This window comes from Oryctolagus cuniculus, chromosome 6, assembly GCF_964237555.1.
Source record: "Oryctolagus cuniculus chromosome 6, mOryCun1.1, whole genome shotgun sequence".
NCBI classification, from domain to species: domain Eukaryota; kingdom Metazoa; phylum Chordata; class Mammalia; order Lagomorpha; family Leporidae; genus Oryctolagus; species Oryctolagus cuniculus.
Window position 1 is genome coordinate 29624685 of NC_091437.1, and position 19993 is coordinate 29644677.

The following is a 19993-nucleotide window of genomic DNA, read 5'->3' on the forward strand; positions in this document are numbered from 1 at the left end:
ACTTGCCCATGGAGATTTCCTTCATGGCTGTAACTTGTGCTCTGTTTTCATCCTGTGTCTGCTCTTTCTCAAAATAATCAGCTCAACATCATCCTTGTGGGAATGAGGTGTGTTTCAGGGTGGCATATTCTAGTCTCTTACAACCCCTAAGAATACAGTGATAGCAAGCCAGTTTTCAAAAGACAGATCACTCAAAGATTTTATGGAGTCGCCTCTTATGGCTGTAGAGGTCTTATATCAACCAAACATGGAGCGAGGGATGTCATCTGTGTGGATTTTGATGTAATGGTTATCCTCAGACTGGATCAGTGCACAATTTGCACATTCAACTGTGGCAGCCCACATGGGTCCACTGTGGCATCACCCTTGGGAAGAAGAAATCCCTAAATTTAAAGCATGCATTCTGGTTAGGGAGGAAGGGTTAGTTTTGGCATATTTATAATTGTTAGTGATACCTCTTGGAAGAAATTTCTCTTTTTGTCCTAGTATCATCACTTGCTTTTATTTAGCTCAGGGTCATTATCAGTGATATAACCTATCAGGTCACTACTTTCACTGGATACTAAATTTATGGTGTACTTGTGAGATGTGTAACTTTATTTTTCTGTTAAACTTGTTCCTGGTGTTGTTTTCATTCTACAAGGGCCTACTCGGTGACAGGCTGTGTTCATATGCCGACAAGAGTGAACAAGAACTTAAAAAAAGGGTTGGGGGTGCCAGCGCTGTGGTGCAGCAGGTTAATGCCCTGGCCTGAAGCACCAGCATCCCATATGGGCGCCAGTTCGAGACTTGGCTGCTCCACTTCCTGTCTAGCTCTCTGCTGTGGCCTGGGAAAGCAGTAGAAGATGGCCCAAATACTTGGACTCCTGCACCCGCATGGGAAACCCTGAGGAAGCTCCTGGCTCCTGGCTTCGGATTGGCACAGCTCTGGCCATTGTGAACCGTTGAATGGAAGACCTCTCTCTGCCTCTCCTCTCTCTGTGTAACTCTTTCAAGTAAAATAAATAAATCTTAAAAAAAAAAAAAAAAGAGTGAACAAGAAGACTATGTCTACACCATGGCATTACCCTTGATTTGTTTTTTCATTCTCATCCACTTCCAATTTCTGATTTCTTGCTATACCTATGCGCTTAAATCCTTTCTGGATCAAGACAGTGTATGAAATAAATACATGTATTACCTAAGAATAGAGTACAAAATACATGAAGCAACTCCAACACAGCTGAAGGTACAAGCAGAAAATTGAACAAAAAGAGTTGGATCCCTCGACAACTCACTTTGAATAAAACCAGATAACTGGGCAGGAGGTTAATAGGAAGTGGAAGATTTAAACCACACTATAAACAGGCAAGGCCTAATAATGATCTCTGGAACACCCCACCCATTAACAGTAGAAGATACATTGTTTTGGGAGCTGGATAGGAAGAGGAGCAGCCTGGGAAAGCAGTGGCACATGGCCCAAGTCCTTGGGCCCCTGCACCCGCATGGGAGATCCAGAGGAAGCTCCTGGCTCCTGGCTGTGGATCAGCCCAGCTCTGGCTGTTGCGGCCATTTGGGGAGTGAGACAGTGGATGGAAGACCTCTGCCTCTCTCTCTCTGTAACTCTGCTTCTCAAATAAATAAATCAATATTTAAAAAAAATAAAATAAATTTATTTTCTGCTCTTCTAGAAGATGTCAAGTCCACTATCAAGGTGTTAGCATCTGGCAAGGCCCTTCTCTTTACTGTGTCATCTCTAGGCAGAAGGTGAGCAAGAAGAAGCCAAATTCACTGTTTGAAAATATTTATTTCATTTATTTGAAAGGCAGAGAGAGAGAGAGAGAGAGAGAGAGAGAGAGAAAGAGGTCTCCCATCTACTGGTTTACTCCTCAGTTGCCCACAGCAGCCAGAGTTGGGCCAGGCCAAAGCCAAAAGTCCAGAACTCAACATGGGTCTTCCTCATCAGTGGCAGGAGAGCAAGTACTTGAGTCTGCTGCCTCCAAGGGTGCATTAGGAGGACGCTAGATTTGGGAGAACTGGGAGTCAAATCCAGGCACTCTGAGAATGGACGTGGGTATCGTAAGCAGCATCCGAACCACTCACCAAATGCCTGCCCCCACATTCACTTTATTTATTTATTTATTTTTTTACAGGCAGAGTTAGACAACGAGAGAGAGAGAGACAGAGAGAAAGATCTTCCTTTTTCTGTTGGTTCACCCCCAAAATGGCTGCTACAGCCGGGCGCGCTGCACCAATCCAAAGCTAGGAGCCACGTGCTTCCTCCTGGTCTCCCATGCAGGTGCAGGGCCCAAGCACTTGGGCCATCCTCCACTGCCTTCCTGGGCCACAGCAGAGAGCTGGACTGGAAGAGGAGCAACCGGGACAGAATCCGGCGCCCCAACCAGGACTAGAACCCGGTGTGCCGGCGCCGCAAGGCGGAGGATTAGCCTAGTGAGCCGCGGCGCCGGCCGAAATCTTGTATGTTTTAACGTGAAGCCCCCAAAGGCTGGGAATGGCCCTTTTATGTCTTAAGTTTCTCCTCTTGCACCAATAGCACTCATGCTTTGGAATTCAGCAGATCAGAGTTTGCATTTTGGCTCTACCACTGCCTCGCTGAGCCAGTAATATACATTTCCCTGAATCTCTTCATCGGCAAAATGAGTTTATTACAAGGATTAAGGGGATGATAGGGTCCAAGACATCAATAGTAAAGATCAGAGGAAAATTTCTTTCCTTGTAATATGAAGTTATTACCTTTGCCCTTAAGGAAACTCAGAGCATGAAGTGAAAATTAAAAGAAATAATAAGCCAGTAAAAAAATGAAACGACATGGTTCAGTTGGAGCCCTGTAAAGATTAGTCAGGGAAACTCAAGGCCTCAAATGAGATATTAGACTAATGAGGTTTTAAATAAATTTACCAAATACTTCTTGATTACTTTCCAGACTCAGCACTGCCTAGGTCATGTCTCAGATGACCATGAAAGACACAAGACCGCAGTTTCCTGGAGATCTGTATCTAACCTGAGAGAAAAAAAGAGATTCCATAGACATGAGTTATGCTCTTGCTTCTCCATAATGTCTCTCTTCTCTTTCAGGATGGATGATTCAGAGTCAGCAACTCACATAAAAAAGTATTGCACATGGAAAGGATTACTGAAATTCCATGGGGAAATAAGTTGCTAAGTGCAGCAATCTGAAATTAATAACTTTCTCTGTGGAAACTCTCCTGACAACATCTCAAGATGAAGCCAAAGAGTGCAGTTTCTACGGCTGTGGATTATCTTCTGTCTGCTTGGCTTGCACCCGCCATGGATCTAGGAGGCAAAAATTCAGTTTTTCCCTTCATTGCACGGTTTGCTTGCCAACTGGAGGCCTTGTACAGTGGTGACTCAATTCCTCGGTTCTCCAACTTCTCCACCCTTAGAATCAAGGCAGATAATCTCAGCTGATTTATGCAAGGCCCCGGCAAGGGCTCGCGCCTGGTGATGGCCTTCTTGTCAGCACAGGGCAGCACAGGGCACCGGCCAGGGACCATGCTCGTGTCTTTTCTGGTCCTTTTCTTTGAAAAAAAAAAAAAAATGTGGGTTCTTTCAGATGTTTTGTTCATGAAGGCTTCACGCCTTCTAATCCTAATCCTAATCTACCTCCACCATGTCTAATCCTAATCATCACCCAAGGGGCCCACCACTGAACACCCCCGTGGGATCAAGTTTCCACTTGGCACCTCTACCTGCAATTGGGATTACATTCCAAGGCACGACTCCCTGGGGGACACGTGAATATCACATCCAAACCCTTGCAGAAGGTTGTTCCTTGGAGAGAGACATGATTCCTGTGAGAAAGCCCGTTCATTGTGCGGTGATACAAAGAGGTGGGAAAGGAAGCTACCTCTTTTCCACAGGAAGGCACAGGACTGCGGGCCAGGTGTGACAGTGCAGTTGTCCTCCAGTGGCCATCTTCATGAGATTTCTTTTTTTTTTAATTCAAGTTAGGCTTCCCCCCTCTTATATAAGACCACATGGCAGAGATTGTGTTTGTTTGATTCACCAAACCTTATTCCATTTGAAGATTTTTTTTTTCGGGATTAAAAACAACTGAGGGAATGAGTACAGAAGCTTTCCAAGTAAGCAGACTTCACAGCTTGGATGCTGCAGGATTTGTGCACCCTCCCTGTGTATAAATTTGTGAGACTAACATTTTGAAGTAGGGACAAGGATGTAGGCATTTGGATACTGACAAAAGAACTGAAAGTTGAGGAACAGAAGTATCTACAAAGTGTATTGATTACAGTTTGCTCCTATATATGGACAACTCTGCGTGGGTCCGAAATGCAGCTGTGTTTTCCAATATAAAGTTAATTAAACTTGAAAATTAGAAGCTGAGATAATCATCATCCTATTAATACCAACTCCAGACGACCAGCTCAGAAAGGCAATCAAGAAGAAATGCGAATTGCAATAAGCTTCAAAGACTGAGCGTCCCGCCCCCACCTCGGCTGGACATGTGGTTGGAAGCAATTCCAGATGGCTGCCTGGATGGGGCAGAGAGAAACAGATCTGGGATACCGCTACGTAGCTATACTGTGCCGCCTGCTGTAGGAGATCCTCAAAAGATTTAAAACACAAATATTCTTGTCTTCACAAAGCTTATCCTTTGGTTGCAGGACGACAACCTAAGAAACTTGTCTTGCCTTATATCGGTGAAACTCTCATAATTGAATTTCCTATCCTGCAACTCTGCCCGCCTCCCACGAAACAAGCTCTGTCTCTCTCGTGGGGGCCTCTGCACAGGCTTCTACTGCTTAGAAAGCTTCCTATGGCCAAATCCGTCACGTCCTGGCTTCCTCAGCTCTCTGCATCCACAAATGAGGCTGTTGAAACATTAGGGGCTGCGACAAGCCTCATCCCAAGGGGCATTTGAGGTCCAAGGAATTCCGGGGACACACACAAGTACTTTAGGGCACGAGGGCTAGAGGCAGCAAACCGGCGCTGCTGTGTTCCGATAAAACTTTATTTAGGGACGCTGAAATTTGACTGTCACGGTTACGATGACAGATGGGCCTTAGTCCTCGGCCTGGCTTGGGCTGACCGCTCATCTGGGCGGACGGCAGGCAGAGCATCCAGATTCTGCCGCCAGGCCCCGGCTTCTGGGCCTCTGGGCTAGGGAGGACGGGATCGCGCGGCGGCAGCTCAGCGCTCGGCACGCGGTGCGCGCTCCCCGCGGCGCCCTGCCCCGAACTGGTTTTTAGTGGCCCCGATTCCGACGCCGCAGCCTCCGAGGGCAGGCAGCACCGGGCCCCGGGCACCGCGGGGCGGCGGCGAAGGGCGAAGGGCGAGGCCGGGCTGTGCGATCGGGGGGCGGGGCGGCGGCGCAGCGTCGTCGCCGTCGTCTCCGCCTCCTCCCCCGGGGCCGCGTCGGAGCCTCGGCGGCGGCGGCGCTCACAGCCCGAGGAGAGCCTGTAGCCCCGGAGCGGCGGCGGCCATCGAGACCCACCCGAGGCGCGTCCCCCTCGGCCACCCGGAGCTCGCAGGCCGCAGCGCCCGCGCCCCTTCAGTTCACTCGTTCGCTTTCCTGCTCTGCGGCCGGCTGCGCCATGGCGTTGGCGTTGGCGGCGCTGGCGGCGGTGGAGCCGGCCTGCGGCAGCCGGTACCAGCAGGTAAGCCGCGCCCGAGTTCCGCCTCGGACCGCGGGCTCCGGGCTCTGGCCAGGCCGTCCCCGCCGGCCGCTTCAAGGCCTCTCGGTGCCAGCCCGAGGCCCCCACTCGACGCCGGGGCTCGGCAGGCCGCGCTGGGCCTTGGCGGGCGAGACGGGGCCTCGGGCTGGGATTCGAGGTCGCCGCGGGCTGGGCCCGGCCCTCTGCGACCCGGGGCCATGGGAAAAGCAGTGCCGGGCCTCGTTCCCAACGGTTCCCAGGGCGGGGGCTTCCCCGAGTCAGAACCCGCGACCCCTGTGGAGGCATCGCCCCGGGAGCACTCATATTTCCACTTGTGGTTTGATGTCAATGGAAAGAAAGAAAGAAAAAAAGAAAAAAAGCTAGAAGTCGGAAAGGAAACTGGGCGGAGAGAAGAGATAAGAATCGCGGCCGAGTGCGATTACTCAGGGTTTCTGAGCTTCGCCTGGTTGGAAGACAAAACTCAGAAAACGAGGCGAGAGGCACATCCGCAGTTTGCAGTGGGTCTGGAAAAGGCGGTGTGGAGCCGCGGCGGTGCCCCGGGACGTGGAGCCAAGGCGACGGCTGCAGGGCGTGTGCCTGTGTGTATTTTAAATGCTCGGGAGTGACGTTTTGAGAGATTTAATGGCATGGCTGGGGAGGAAATGCACAGGCGATGATTGGCTTATTACCTTGGATATCATTTATAAATTGAGGCCCCAGGGAAAACAAGCAGCTGTCTGTGGCTGAGTTTCCCTTGGAAATTCAGAGAGACCCTCTGTAGGATTGAGAGGTGTTCGTCGAACACATGGTAATTGTGGGGATTGAAACGGGTAGTAACTGGTGTCGATGGGAACCGCAAATAACTGTTTTGTCGGGTTTCAAATGCTTCTGATATAATTTGCATACAATTGTCAGCCCTGCTTTTATGTAATCAAATGGCCTACCTTAGGGGATGTGCGATTTTATGTTTTAGAAATAAGGAAAACCAGTTCGATGACAACAAGCAGATGAACCCCGGTGCAGTTACTGGTTTGTTTTGCTGTCTTCCGGGCCGGGGGTGAGAGTGGGTGTTGTAACTCGCCCCCGCCTCCGGCGCGGACTCCCGAAATGACTGGTTAGAATGTAGCTTCTTGGTTTCATAAACACGACCAGAATTGGTGGCTGTGCAGTCTAATCTTGAGATCTCTTGACATCCTTTTTCGTATGACCTTAGGCAAGACTTGGGGGGAGGGGTCCTTCCTGCTTTAATAAAATGCCGAAGACAGATGTCACTTAACTGTCACCAAGGTGTTTGCAAATCGCACCTGTACCCTCTTGTTTCTGTCCTGACTTGGGCAAGGCAAGCAAGCGGAGGAGCTGCAGGTTTTCTTTGTACTGCCATCTTCTTGAGCTGTTGGGTAACGCTGATACACTGCTAGAATACAAAAAATATGCTGGAGGACCAGAATTATCTGTTTCTTGGTGTAGTATCTGTTAGCTTTTACTTCTGCAGAACTGAGTTGTGTCAGGGATGTGTCATCTTTATTTCATTCATTTAAGAAGTAACCTTCAAAAAAGAATGGAACAATAGTCTTCCTAGAAAAATTGTAAAATACGAAAGCAAAAAAATTGTCCAGACAATAATCTGTCACCTATAGATAACCAAAATTAATATTTTGATGTGTATTCTTGTGGATTTATAGCTTTGTAAATAAACACAGATGTAGAGCAGTATACCTGTCTACAGGTAAGGAAGACTAACATTGATTTAACTGTGCACCAGTCACAGTATTTAGTCGTTTACATTTATTTTTCATTTAATCCTTATGAAGCCCTAGTGACTCAGAGTTTATTCTTGTTGTATAGATGACAAAGTCAAGACTGAAAGAGGCTCAGTAACTTGCTCAAGGTCACAAAGCTGCTAAATGGTGATTATAAAGATATATTTACACTCACCTACTTAAAACACAGGCTCACAGTCCAAATATAGGCGTACACATTAGCAGATACACACACGAGTGTAAGTACTCTCATGCACCCGTACATACATACACAAGCTCCTCTTTGTGCACTGACAGCCAATTTCATGGACTCCTGCACTTCACTGTATCATGTTCTTGTTCTGCAATTCACATATTTGCATATGTGTGTACTCTTGCGCACATGCATGTACAGAGGCACACAATCTAGATGTAAAAATTGGGTTAATATTTTAATATTTTGCAATGTGCTTTTTCACATAATGTGCTATGCATGTATTTATCAAATATTTTTAATGTCCACATGGCATAAAATTGCATGGCCAAACAATAATTTACTCCGTTATGTATTGTTGGTCATTTAAGAGCTTACAGTTTTTTTTACTGACTTTTTTTTTTATACACATCTTCAAGCTATTTCCTTAGTGTAAATTTCTAGATGGGGAAGTGTTTGGTCAGACAACATACATATTTAAAAGGCTTTTGAATTATAGAATGTTGGTGCATTGTCCAGGCAACTTGATAGGAGCATGATACTCTTTGGATGTCACAAAAGGCTATTCTGACTTCTATTTGATCTAGTTAATTAAATTGGGATGATCCTCTAGCCAAGTCAGTGTAATGGAAAACCGTACGATTCATGCATAAATATAAACACAGTTTGCCCTTATGGTCTGTGTACTGGCAGTATAACATGTATAACTTGAATTTAGCATGATTACAGACTATATAGAAAGGCTGGGCTTGTGGGCTGCCGGTGTCATGATCTTTTTTTCCTTTTTGCATTTTGAAACTGAGAATGTGTGTCCTGACATGCAGAAGCACTTGTTTCAGGAAAGTCTAGGTGGGTCCATACCCAGTGTTAGACCGTGCTCGCTCTCTAGGTGTTTGTTCCTGCTCATCCATTATCAGTCCTCTTGGCCTCACCACCATGCGTCTTTGCCTGTGTCATAAATTCTGCCAGTTCATGCCAGGCGTTTTGAGACAGTTGGCTTTGAATGCAGTGTATATGCCATATAGGTGAGGACACTGCCATATAGGTTTAAAAACAAACTGGAATTTTTAGTTTTGGCACAGTGTTTTATTTTGCCTCATTACCATTTGTTACCATCACCAATAATCTTGTATTGCAATCTGATGTTGTAGAGGAGTTTTGGGAATGATACCTTTTTAAGATTATTTTAAAGATTTATTTATTTGAAAGGCAAAATTACAGAGAGAGGGAGGGAGGGAGAGAAGGAGACAGTGGTTTACTTCCCCAATGGCTGCAGCTGCTCCAGCTGAGCCAGTCCTGAGCCAGGAGCCAGGAGCTTCTTCCTGGTTTCCCACATATGTGCAGGGGCCTGAGTACTTGGGCCATCTTCTGTTGCTTTCCTAAGTGCAATAGCAGGGAATTGGATTGGAAATGGAGCAGCCAGGACTCGAACTGGCACCCATATGGGATTCTGGCACTGCAGACAGCGGCTTTACCCCCTGTACCACAGCACCAGCCCCCTGGGGAGTGATAGCTTCTGGATAAGCTCTCTCAGGATTGTGAAGGAACATTTTGATAGATCAGGGAAAGAATTTTATCACTAACAAATGAAGATGAAGTCGTGATGGTGGATGAGGGGATGAATAATGCCTTTGTGGTAATTTTTTTTTTAGCTTCAGAAATCATTAATTATGTCAGGAAATACTGCTTAGAATGTATATCAGGATTTTTATGGTTTTTTGCTGGGTTTATGGCCCATGTGGTCAGTGATCAAAGAAAACTTTTTGAAAAATAATGAGAAGATTGGTAAATCATTTGCAACTTTTTTCTAATTGTAAAACACATAGAATTTACCATGTTAACCATTTGGGTCCAGTGGCATTAAGTGTATTTATGTCGTCATGCAGCCAGTGTATCTGCAGAACTTTTCTGCTTTGCAAAGCTGCACTGTGGGTCACTTAAACAACAACTCCTCATCCCCTCCTGCAGCCCCCGGCAGCTGCCATTCTCCTTTCTTTCTCTATGGATTTGGCTGCTCTGGGTAGCTCTTCAAGTGGAACAAGACATTATTTGTCCTTTGGTAAATAGCTTATTTCATATAGCTTGGTACCCTCAGGGTTTCTCTGTTGTAGCCCGTGCCAGAATTTCCTTCCTTGCTAAAGCTAAATAATATTTCGTGGTAAGGTTCTGCCACATTTTGTTTATTCCTTCATCTGTTGTAGACATTTGGATTTCCTCCACTTTTTGACCGTTGTGCATAATGCTGCTGGGAATATGGGTGAACGAATATCTGTGCAAGTCCTTGCTTTTAATTCTTTTAAGTGTTATACCCAGAAGTAGAATTGCTGGGTCACATAGTAATTTCATTTAAAACACCATCCTGTTTTCCCTAGTGGCTACAGCTAAGGGCACACTGGGGTTCAGTTCCAGTTGCTCCATACCCTCAGCTTTATGTTCGGTTGTGTTGTTTTGTTTTGATAATAACCATCTAATGGATATGAAGTGGATCTCCTTGTGGTATTGACTTGTATTTCCCCAGTGATTAGTGAAATTAAGCATTTTTTTCATGTGCTTACTATCCATTTGTATATCTTCTGTGGAGAAATTTCTGCAGATTCTTTGCTCATTTTGAATTCAGTTTATGTTTCGTTGATGAGTTATAGGAGTAGAATTTTTTTCATACTATTTACATTTTCAACTTTTTGTGGAAATTTTGAAGACATGATAAATAGGGTAGTAGTGTAAAGATAATGCATCCATCCCTTTCTGGTATTTATCAGTGAATGCCCAATCTTACTTAATTGTATCCCTCACCATTATTTTGAAGTAAATCCTATAAATTATTTCATTTATATGTGTTTCTGTATATGACTGAAAACAAAGAATTTATGCTATTTTAAGCAGATACTATCACATGAGGAATATAGCATGAGAGCTCTTTAGTCATCTGATAGGAATACGGAAACAGAACTTGTGAGTGTCAGAAGCTGCTGATCTGTAAATGCCCTTTGTATTTGACCTGCTCTGGTTGGGCCTCCTTACTGGTGTAGCAGTGATGGATTCCTGTCAATCCATTCTTATTTTCTTGCCCAGTCCCACCGATGACCATGAGTTAGGGGAGATTTGTTTGGCTTAGTCATTGTACCTGTTCCCCTGGAAACAGGGCGGTATTTCCTGGTACTTCCAGAAACCAAGGCCCAGTTGAACTGCTGTGGGGAATCCTACTCCAAACTGATGCCACCTTCTGGTTTGCCTGTACATAACTTCAAATTACTCTGTCCTAGAAGTCAGTTATGGTACTTTACATTAAGTTATAAATCCTACCATGAGAACAACTTTGTGTTTTTAAATTTCATTTTCTATTTTTGAAGGTCAGATTTACAGAGAGAGAAGGAGAGACAGAGAGAGAAATCTTCCATCCACTGGTTCATTCCCTAAATGGCTGCAATGGCCAGGACTGGGCCAGGCTGAAACCTGGAGCCAGGAATTTCTTCCAGGTCTCCCATCTTCCGCAGCTTTCCCAGGTGCATTAGCAGGGAGCATCCACATGGGATGCTGGCGTTGAAGGTGGCGAATTTACCTGCTATGCCACAGCATCGGCCCTGGCTTTGTATTTCTTATGAAGAAAAAAGAAAGGAGGACTTGAAGAGAAAGATTCTAGTGACATCCTCTGATTTTTGTTTGTTTGTTTGTTTGTTTTTAGGACATTAAAATAATTACTTTGACTTCCTAGTTTATTTTTTATTATCTTTGAGTAAGTGCAACTGCTTGGTGGAACTGTTCTCATGTAGTAGTAGACAATACCCACTTAGACATCATTTAGTACATTTTGCCGTTACAATTCGGCTGGCTCGTTTTTCTGGATAACATTATTTATATTAAAAAATCCCGAATGCTAGCTTTACTGGTTAAGCTTAAGAACATTTTTGTGTTTAATTAGTTATTTTATTTATTTGAAAGGCAGAGAGTCAGAACTAGAGTCGTAACTTTCTCTAGTTACTCTCTATTTTTTTTTTTATTTTTATTTTTATTTTTTATTTTTTGACAGGCAGAGTGGACAGTGAGAGAGAGAGACAGAGAGAAAGGTCTTCCTTTGCCGTTGGTTCACCCTCCAATGGCCGCCGTGGCCGGCGCGCTGCGGCCGGCGCACCGCGCTGATCCGATGGCAGGAGCCAGGAGCCAGGTGCTTTTCCTGGTCTCCCCTGGGGTGCAGGGCCCAAGCACCTGGGCCATCCTCCACTGCACTCCCTGGCCACAGCAGAGAGCTGGCCTGGAAGAGGGGCAACCGGGACAGAATCCGGCGCCCCAACTGGGACTAGAACCCGGTGTGCCAGCGCCGCTAGGCGGAGGATTAGCCTAGTGAGCCGCGGTGCCGGCCTCTCTAGTTACTCTCTAAACGCCCACAATAGCCTAGGCTGGGCCAAGCCCAAGGCAGAAGCCAGGAACTCATTCCGGGACTCTTAGGTGGGTGGCAGGGATCCAGCATCTTGAGCCATCACCTGCTGCTTTCGAGGGTGTACATAAGCAGGAAGCTGGAATTGGGAGCAGAGCCAGGATTTGAACCCAGGCACTCACTCCATTATGACATGTGAGCATCCCAAGCAGCATCTTTACTGCTAAGCCAAATTCCCACCCTGTTCAGAACAATTCTGGTGAAGCGTTTTCTTATTCACTGTAGTAGTTCCTTTTACATGTTTCCCTCCCAACAGTTTAGGATAATCTTTGACCATTTATCTGACATTGCCTATAAATTAGGATTTTGGAAATACCAGTAAGTGGAGACTTGAATGCTTGAATGCAATTTGGAGGTATTTGAGATTGGGCAGTTTATGAATAAAAATAAAAGGATTTAAGGAGTGGCTTCTGCTATCTAATTTCATGTTATTTATCATTCAGTGCTAAAATGTGGCATACATTTCATGTTATCCAGTAAGGCATCGATACATTCCTCACCTGCTAGTTTCAAAGAGTAAAGGAAACGTAAGTGGGACATGTGTAATTTATACATGTGTAAATTTTTTTAATGTAACCATCTGTCTATATGGAGCTATCCACAAGTTCATACTAACATCTCCAACTCTAATGCTTTACCATGGGGATCAGTCTGGCCTACTTCTTTATCTCTAAATTCCCATTACCATACTGAGAAACCTGTCTTCTTCCATCTCTTCCATCTGGCATTCATTTTCTTAATTCCTCATTTGTTTTTCCTTTTTTTTTTTTTTTTTTTTTTTTTTTTTTTTTTTTGACAGGCAGAGTTAGACAGTGAGAGAGAGCCAGAGAAAGGTCTTTCTTCTGTTGGTTCACCCCCCCCACATGGCTGCTACAGCCAGCGCACTCCGATCCGAAACCAGGAGCCAGGTACTTCCTCCTGGTCTCATGCAGGTGCAGGGCCCAAGCACTTGGGCCATCATCTGCTGCCTTCCTGGGCCACAGCAGAGAGCTGGACTGAAAGAGGAGCAACCGGGACAGAATCCGGCACCCCAACTGGGACTAGAACTCGGGGTGCCGGCGCCACAGGCGGAGGATTAGCCTAGTGTTTGAGAGGCAGACTTATAGAGAGAGGGAGAGACAGAGGGAGACATCTTCCATCTGCTGATTCACTCCCCAAATGGCCACAATGGCCAGAGCTGAACTAATCCAAAGCCAGGTGCTAGGAGGTTCTTTTGGGTCTCCCACGTGGGTGCAGGGGCCCATGCACATGGGCCATCATCCACTGCTTTCCAGGCCATTAGCAGGGAACTAGATCAGAAGTGGAATAGCCAGGACTTGAACCGGTGTCCATGTGGGATGCCAGCACTGCAGGTGGAAGCTTAATCTATTATATCAGATTCCTCATTTCTGTGCTTGGGTAGTGTTATCAGTTGTTAGCCAATACACTTACAGGAAATGGTGTTATCTACTGGAGGACGAGGCGTGTATACAGTTACTTTGGCCTTTAGTCTTACAGACTCTGCTGGTTTCCAGAATTACTTAGGTCAGCACCTTCCTCCTCCACCCTCCTCTTGAGTGGGGCAGTTTCATACATTTATAATAAAGTTGCATTGTTTTGTAACATTCTGCCTACCAACCTGGATCCTTCAGCCAGCTAAATGGATTTTTAAATTTGCACAGTTAAGCTGTACTCTTTGTGCTGTAAAGTTCAGTAGTCTTTGTCAAATGTAGTCTTTTTTTCCCCCTGCTTTCAAAACAATATTTTTTTTTTTTGAAAGGCAGAGTTAGAGAGAGAGAAAGAGAATCTTCTTATCTCCTGGTTCACTCCTTAAATGGCTGCAACAGCCAAGGCTTCCAGTTCTCTCATCTTTTGCTACTTTCCCAGGCTCATTAATAGGGAACTGCATCAAAAGTGGAGCAGCTGGGACTTGAACCCACATGGGATACTGGCATCACAGGCAGCGGCTTTACCTGCTACTCTACAGCGCTGGCCTTAAAACAGTACTTTTGGAGAAAAATGACAGGAATGATTTCCAGATTTTCTATTAATGATTTTACTTGCCATTTAAAAAAATACCTTAAAAATACTTACTGTGCCCTTATAAAATTTAGGTAAAATTTTGTGGACCTAGGATATCAGCCTTAGTATTCTTAGTATTTTAAAGCTTTCATTTTAGGAGCTTTGTATTACAGTATCCAAACTTTTCATATAGTTTTGTATTAATAAGCAGTTTTTGAAGCTTGAGTTCAGTATTTGGGAGGTTCACCCTAGGCCCTAAGTAGGTATGAATTGAGGAACATACAAAGACTTTATTAGGGGCCAATGCTGTGGCGCAGTGGGTTAAAGCCCTGGCCTGAAGCGCCTGCATCCCATATGGGTGCCAATTCTAGTCCTGGCTGCTTCTCTTCCGATCCAGCTTTCTGCTATGGCTTGGGATAGCAGTAGAAGATGGCCCAAGTCCTTGGGCCCCTGCACCCATGTGGGAGACCTTGAAGAAGCTCCTGGCTCCTGGCTTCAGATCGGCGCAGCTCTGGCCATGTGGCCATCTGGGGGAGTGAACCAATGGATGGAAGACCTCTCTCTCTCTCTCTGCCTCTCCTCTCTCTGTGTAACTCTGACTTTCAAATAAATAAAATAAATCTTAAAAAAAGACTTTATTAAAGCATTTTTATCTGTAATAGTTCAGGGATTTACTTATTTATTCGAGGTGCAGGGGATCCTCCGTCTGCAGGTTCACTCTTGAAATGACTGCGACAGTCTGGGCTAGTATAAGTCAAACCCAGGACCAGGAACTCCATCCGGGTCTCCCGTGAGTGGTGGGAGCCCAGATCCTTGGACTGCGATGCTCTGCCTTCCAGGTGTATTAGCAAGAAGCTGGATTGGAAGCACAGAGGAGCCGGAACTTGAAGTAGGCACTCTGTTTTGGTGTGCAGACGTCCCATATGGCAGCTTAACCAATACTGTGTCACAATGCCTGCCCCAAGGCTGGCACTGTGGCATAGAAGGTTAAGCCTTCGCCTGCTGTATCAGCATCCCATATGGGCCCTAGTTCAAATCCTAGCTGCTTCACTTCCAATCCAGCTCCCTACTAATGTGCCTGTGAAAGCTGGCCCAAATACTTCCTTCTTTAAATGCCCATAACCGGCAGGGCTCTGTGTGGACAAAGCCGGGAGCCTGGAACTAATTCTGGGTCTCCCACATGGGTGACGTACCCAGGTGCTTGAGGTAGCATCTGCTGCTTCCTAAGATGCTCGCACATTAGCCTGAAGCTGAATCTGAATCCAAACAGGTGCCTGAACCTAGGGACTGTATGGGATGGGGACCTCACAGCCATTCTGTCAAATACCCATATCACCAAAATAGACTATTTGGGAGCAATTTTTGGTTCACAGCAAGCTCAACAACTTTTTTAAAAGCAAGAAAAGAATTTTTTTTTTACTATTATTATTTATTTAAAAGAGAGGCATTGAGAAAGAGAAAGAAAACACAAAGCCAAAGCCAAGAGCCCAGAACCCAATCTGAGTCTCTGACAGGGTTGGCAGGAAACCATCACTGGCTGCCTATCAGAGTATATATTAGGAAGAAGCTGGATTGGAAGTGCGCCTGGAACTGGAACCCAAGCATTCTGATATGGGATTTGGGCATCCCAAGCCTTGACTTAATTTGCTGTGCCATGATACCTGCAACTCCAAGAAAGTATTTTTAAAAATTGATGTGAGAGGCATAGGAACACAACTCTTATTTACTGATTCACTGCCCCAAATGCCTGCAGTTACCAAGACCGGTCTAAACTGAGAACTGGCAACTCATGGGTTAGAGGAACCCAGTCACTCGAGAGCAGAAGGCAGGTACTCACATAAGAGAAGTGGGCATCTTAACCTGAGTCTCAACCACTAGGTGAAATGCCCATCTCTAGAGTTTTTTTAGCATTTTATTTTTCTTTACTTTGTTTTAAAGATGCATTTACTTATTTGAAAGACAGAGGGACAGAAAGGCAAAGAGAGGCAGATCTTCTGTCCAATAGCTCACTCACTAAATGGTCGCAACAGCCAGGACTTGGACAGGAACTCCAACCCTGTGTCCCATATGGTGGCAGGGGCCCAAGTACTTGGGCCGTCTTTTATTTTTATTTATTTATTTATTTTTACAGGCAGAGTGGACAGTGAGAGAGAGAGACAGAGAGAGAAAGGTCTTCCTTTTACCGTTGGTTCACCCTCCAATGGCTGCTGCAGCCGGCACACTGTGCCGATCTGAAGCCAGGAGCCAGGTATTTATCCTGGTCTCCCATGCGGGTGCAGGGCCCAAGGACTTGGACCATCCTCCACTGCACTCCCACTGCACTCCCTGGCCACAGCAGAGAGCTGGCCTGGAAGAGGGGCAACTGGGACAGAATCCGACACCCCGACCGGGACTAGAACACGGTGTGCTGGCGCCGCAAGCAGAGGATTAGCCTATTGAGCCGCGGCGCCGGCCTTGGGCCATCTTGTATTGCCTTCCCAAGCACATTAACAGGGAGCTGAATCAGAAGCAGAGCAGCTAATAGGCTTGCCAGTCCCTAGCCTTTATGTTGTTTTTTTTTTGTTGTTGTTGTTGTTGTTTTTGTTGTTGTTGTTGTTTTGACAGGCAGAGTGGACAGTGAGAGAGAGACAGACAGAGAAAGGTCTTCCTTTTTTCCATTGGTTCACCCTCCATTGGCCGCTGCGGCCCGGTGGAAGAGGGGCCACCGGGACAGAATCTGGCGCCCCGACCGGGACTAGAACCCGGTGTGCTGGCACCCCAAGGCAGAGGATTAGCCTATTGAGCAGCGGCGCCGGCCCGCCTTTATTTTTAATAAAGAAACTGGCTCAGTTGCTAGTGGTTTTACTCATTGCTATTGGCAGTTACGTTTTTAGGAGTTTAGAAAATCTCAAGTTACTATAGAAGCATAAATGTGATTTGAAGGTTGTCTGTAGCCTTGGGGATCTTGCACATGACTGATAGTTGATAAGAGATTATTTTTAATACTTGTCCCTGTGTAGCTGAATTGTACTTTCAGATATGATATTTTAAAGTGTGCCTAAATGACTTCTGCTCAGTCATGCATGTAATGGTAGGTAGCATTAATTAATGCTCTTAAACACATTGGTCAGATTTCTTTTTAGGTGGCTAAGTTAATAGAGGTGAACACAGTTAAGATCTCACCGAAATGACTAGCTCAGAAGGAGAAAAAAGAAAAATTTTTATGTTGGGAATGAAAGATAATCCTTGGCTATATTATCAGCAACTATTGAAAGGCTAAAATACCTTGTATTAGTCTGTTTCAGATTGGTTTAACATAATCCACATGCAGTTTTAGGTGTAAATTTCACATTTCAATGAAAACATTTAAATGAGAATTTGTAATTATATTGAAAAGGGTCTCAACAATTGTTAGAGTGTATCATTTTTAAAGTTTTCCAATTTTTTAAGATTTATTTCTTTATTTATTTGAAAGACAGAGTCAGAGACAGAACCGATCTTCCATCTAGAGGCCCACTCCCCAGGTGACCTCAGTGGCTCAAGGTGAGCCATTCTAAAGCCAGGAGCTTCATCCAGGTTTCCCGCTTGGATGCAGAGAAGCAAAACCTTAGGTTATCTGCTGCTGCTCTCCCAGGCCCATTAGCAGGGAGCTGAATTGGAAGTGGAGCAGCTAAGACTCAAACCAGCGTCCATATGAGATGCCAGCACCTTACCTGCTATGCCACAGCGCCAACCCCTATTTTCATTTTATTTGAAAGGCAGAGAGAGATTGATCTTACGTTGACTGGTTCATTCCTCAAATGTCTGCAACAGCCAAGGCTGGATCAGGCCAAAGCCAGGGGGCTGGAGCTAAATCATGGTCTCCCATATGGGTGGCAAGAACCAAAGTTCTTTTGAGCCATCACCTGATGTGTGTGTATTTTTAGCAGGATGTTAGTTTGGAAGTGGAGTTTCTAGGACATCACTGCCTGAGTCCCCAGTGGTGACTTAAATGCTGTGCCAGACATCTGCACCTAGAGCATACCATCTAACACCAATTTTGTGTTTCTTTTAGCATATTATTGTAATCATTATTTAGCTATTTGTAGTTAATGCTTTGGTTTAGATTTTTAAAAATCTATCTCAGAGAAAGTCTTAATATATTATGATTTTCAAAACACAGTGGCGTTACAAAATAATATTTAATGATGAAAGAAAATCCAGGGGCCAGCATTGTGATGTTGTGGGTGAAGCTGCTACCTGCGATGCCATACCACATGGGTGACAGTTTGAGTCCCAAACTCTCCTCTTCTGATTCAGCGCTCTGCTAATGGCCTGGGAAAGCAGCCAAGTGCTTGGGCCCCTGCACCCATGTGGGAGACTCGGATGAAATTTGTGGCTCCTGGCTGTTGCGTCCATGTGGGGAGTGAACCAGCAGATGGAAGATCTCTCTCTTTGTCTGTTTCTGTCTCTCCCTCTGTCTCTGTAATGCTTTTAAATAAATACCTTTTAAAAAGAAAGCAAATCCCATCATGTATTAAGTGGGAAATTTTATAAAATAATATATACTCCCTAAGGATTGGAAAGGCATCTGAGAGATGGAATTACGATAGTTTTTATTTTTCTTGTCTATTTTTCTGTATTTGCCACGTGTTTTCCTTATAAACTTAGAAATTTCATATTCAAGAAGAAAACATTTTTAAAATCCCTGTATACTGTTTTTATTATTACTTGTGTTACTCTTACACTTGTCTTGGAATAAGTAGAATACAGCTTTTTATTTCAAAATTTGTATACAGTATTGAGTTTAGCTAAGCATTTAGCTGCCCTTCTGCAGACTCTTCATCTTTTGGGCCCTCTGTAATTTAATTAACAGGGGGAATTTGGGGGCATTCATTGTCTTACTGTGGGTTGTGCCACTGCTTGAGATGCCCACATCCTGGATCAGAGTACATGGACCCAGTCTTTCCTCTACTTCCCATCCAGCTTCCTGCTACTGCACACCCTGGGTTCCTGCCACCCACATAGGAGACCCAGATGGAGTTCCTGATTCCTAACTTCAGTGTGGCCCAGCCTCAGCTATTGCTGGCATTTGGGGAGGGAACCAGCAGATGGAAGATCTGTCTCTCCCTCTCTCTATCACTCTGCCTTACAAACAAACATAAAGAAATGTTTTTAAATAGGCATTAGAGGAGAAAGAGATCTCCTGGTTCCAGAGACTTCTAGGAAAGCTTCTGAGAACTGAAACTTGAGCCTGGCCTCAGAGATTGAGGCAGATGTCAATGGGGGAGACAGGGCCTTGGGGGGAAGGGTGGGCTGTCATGACTGGTATTGTACAAGGAACGTGTTTCAGTTCCCAGCATGCATCATCCTCTCTTACCTGGAAGCTGCCCCTCACTCTGTTCTATCTGGAATGCCCCTTCCTCCTAGCCCTCACTCTTGTTACATCACGCTCCCCACCTTCGGTCCGTTTAGTTTCCTTTGAGCAGAGAGATTCTCCTTGTGTAACACATTTTATCATGTTTGTTTTTATTTCTTATCTAGTTTTTAATCTGTATCAAAGTTATATGTGCATTGTAGATTAGAGTTATACATACATACATCTTACTAGTTTATTACCCACAGCAGCAGCCTCCTGTTCATCTGCCTGCCGCTTAGATCTTTAGACTCTTACACTATTATATTTGTAGCTAAATAACATTTAAAGTGTGCAGCTTCTTGATTTCTCAGATTTCAGCTTTGTCATTGTTTTGTTTGAGAGGCAATTAGAGAGAGAGACAGAAAGAGATCTCGTCCTCCACCAGTTAGTCCCCAAATGCCTGCAACAGCCAGAGCTGGGCCAGGGTGGGGCTGTGCTAAACTGACTGACACTCAACTCAGTCCAGGTTTCGCACAGGGATGACGAGAACCCAGTTACTTCAGCCATCACTGTTGCCTCCCAAGGACTTTATTAGTGGCAAGCTAAAGACAGGAGCTATTTTTATTGTTAGATTTATTGAATTATTTGAAAGGCACT

The 19993-nt window shown here is 45.1% G+C and overlaps 1 protein-coding gene across 2 annotated transcripts in view; it reads left to right on the forward strand.

Annotated features, from left to right (window-relative positions):
• The first annotated feature begins 5268 nt into the window (after nucleotides 1-5268).
• NDFIP1 (Nedd4 family interacting protein 1) overlaps nucleotides 5269-19993 on the forward strand; it is a 58131-nt gene continuing 43406 nt past the window's right edge. Inside the window, exon 1 of one of the 2 annotated variants that reach the window (XM_008255156.4) lies at nucleotides 5269-5636. In XM_008255156.4, the coding sequence (XP_008253378.1) occupies nucleotides 5574-5636 (63 nt within the window). In that variant the 5' untranslated portion in view covers nucleotides 5269-5573. The remainder of the gene's footprint in view (nucleotides 5637-19993) is intronic. The other variant, XM_002710273.5, reaches the window with a different exon arrangement.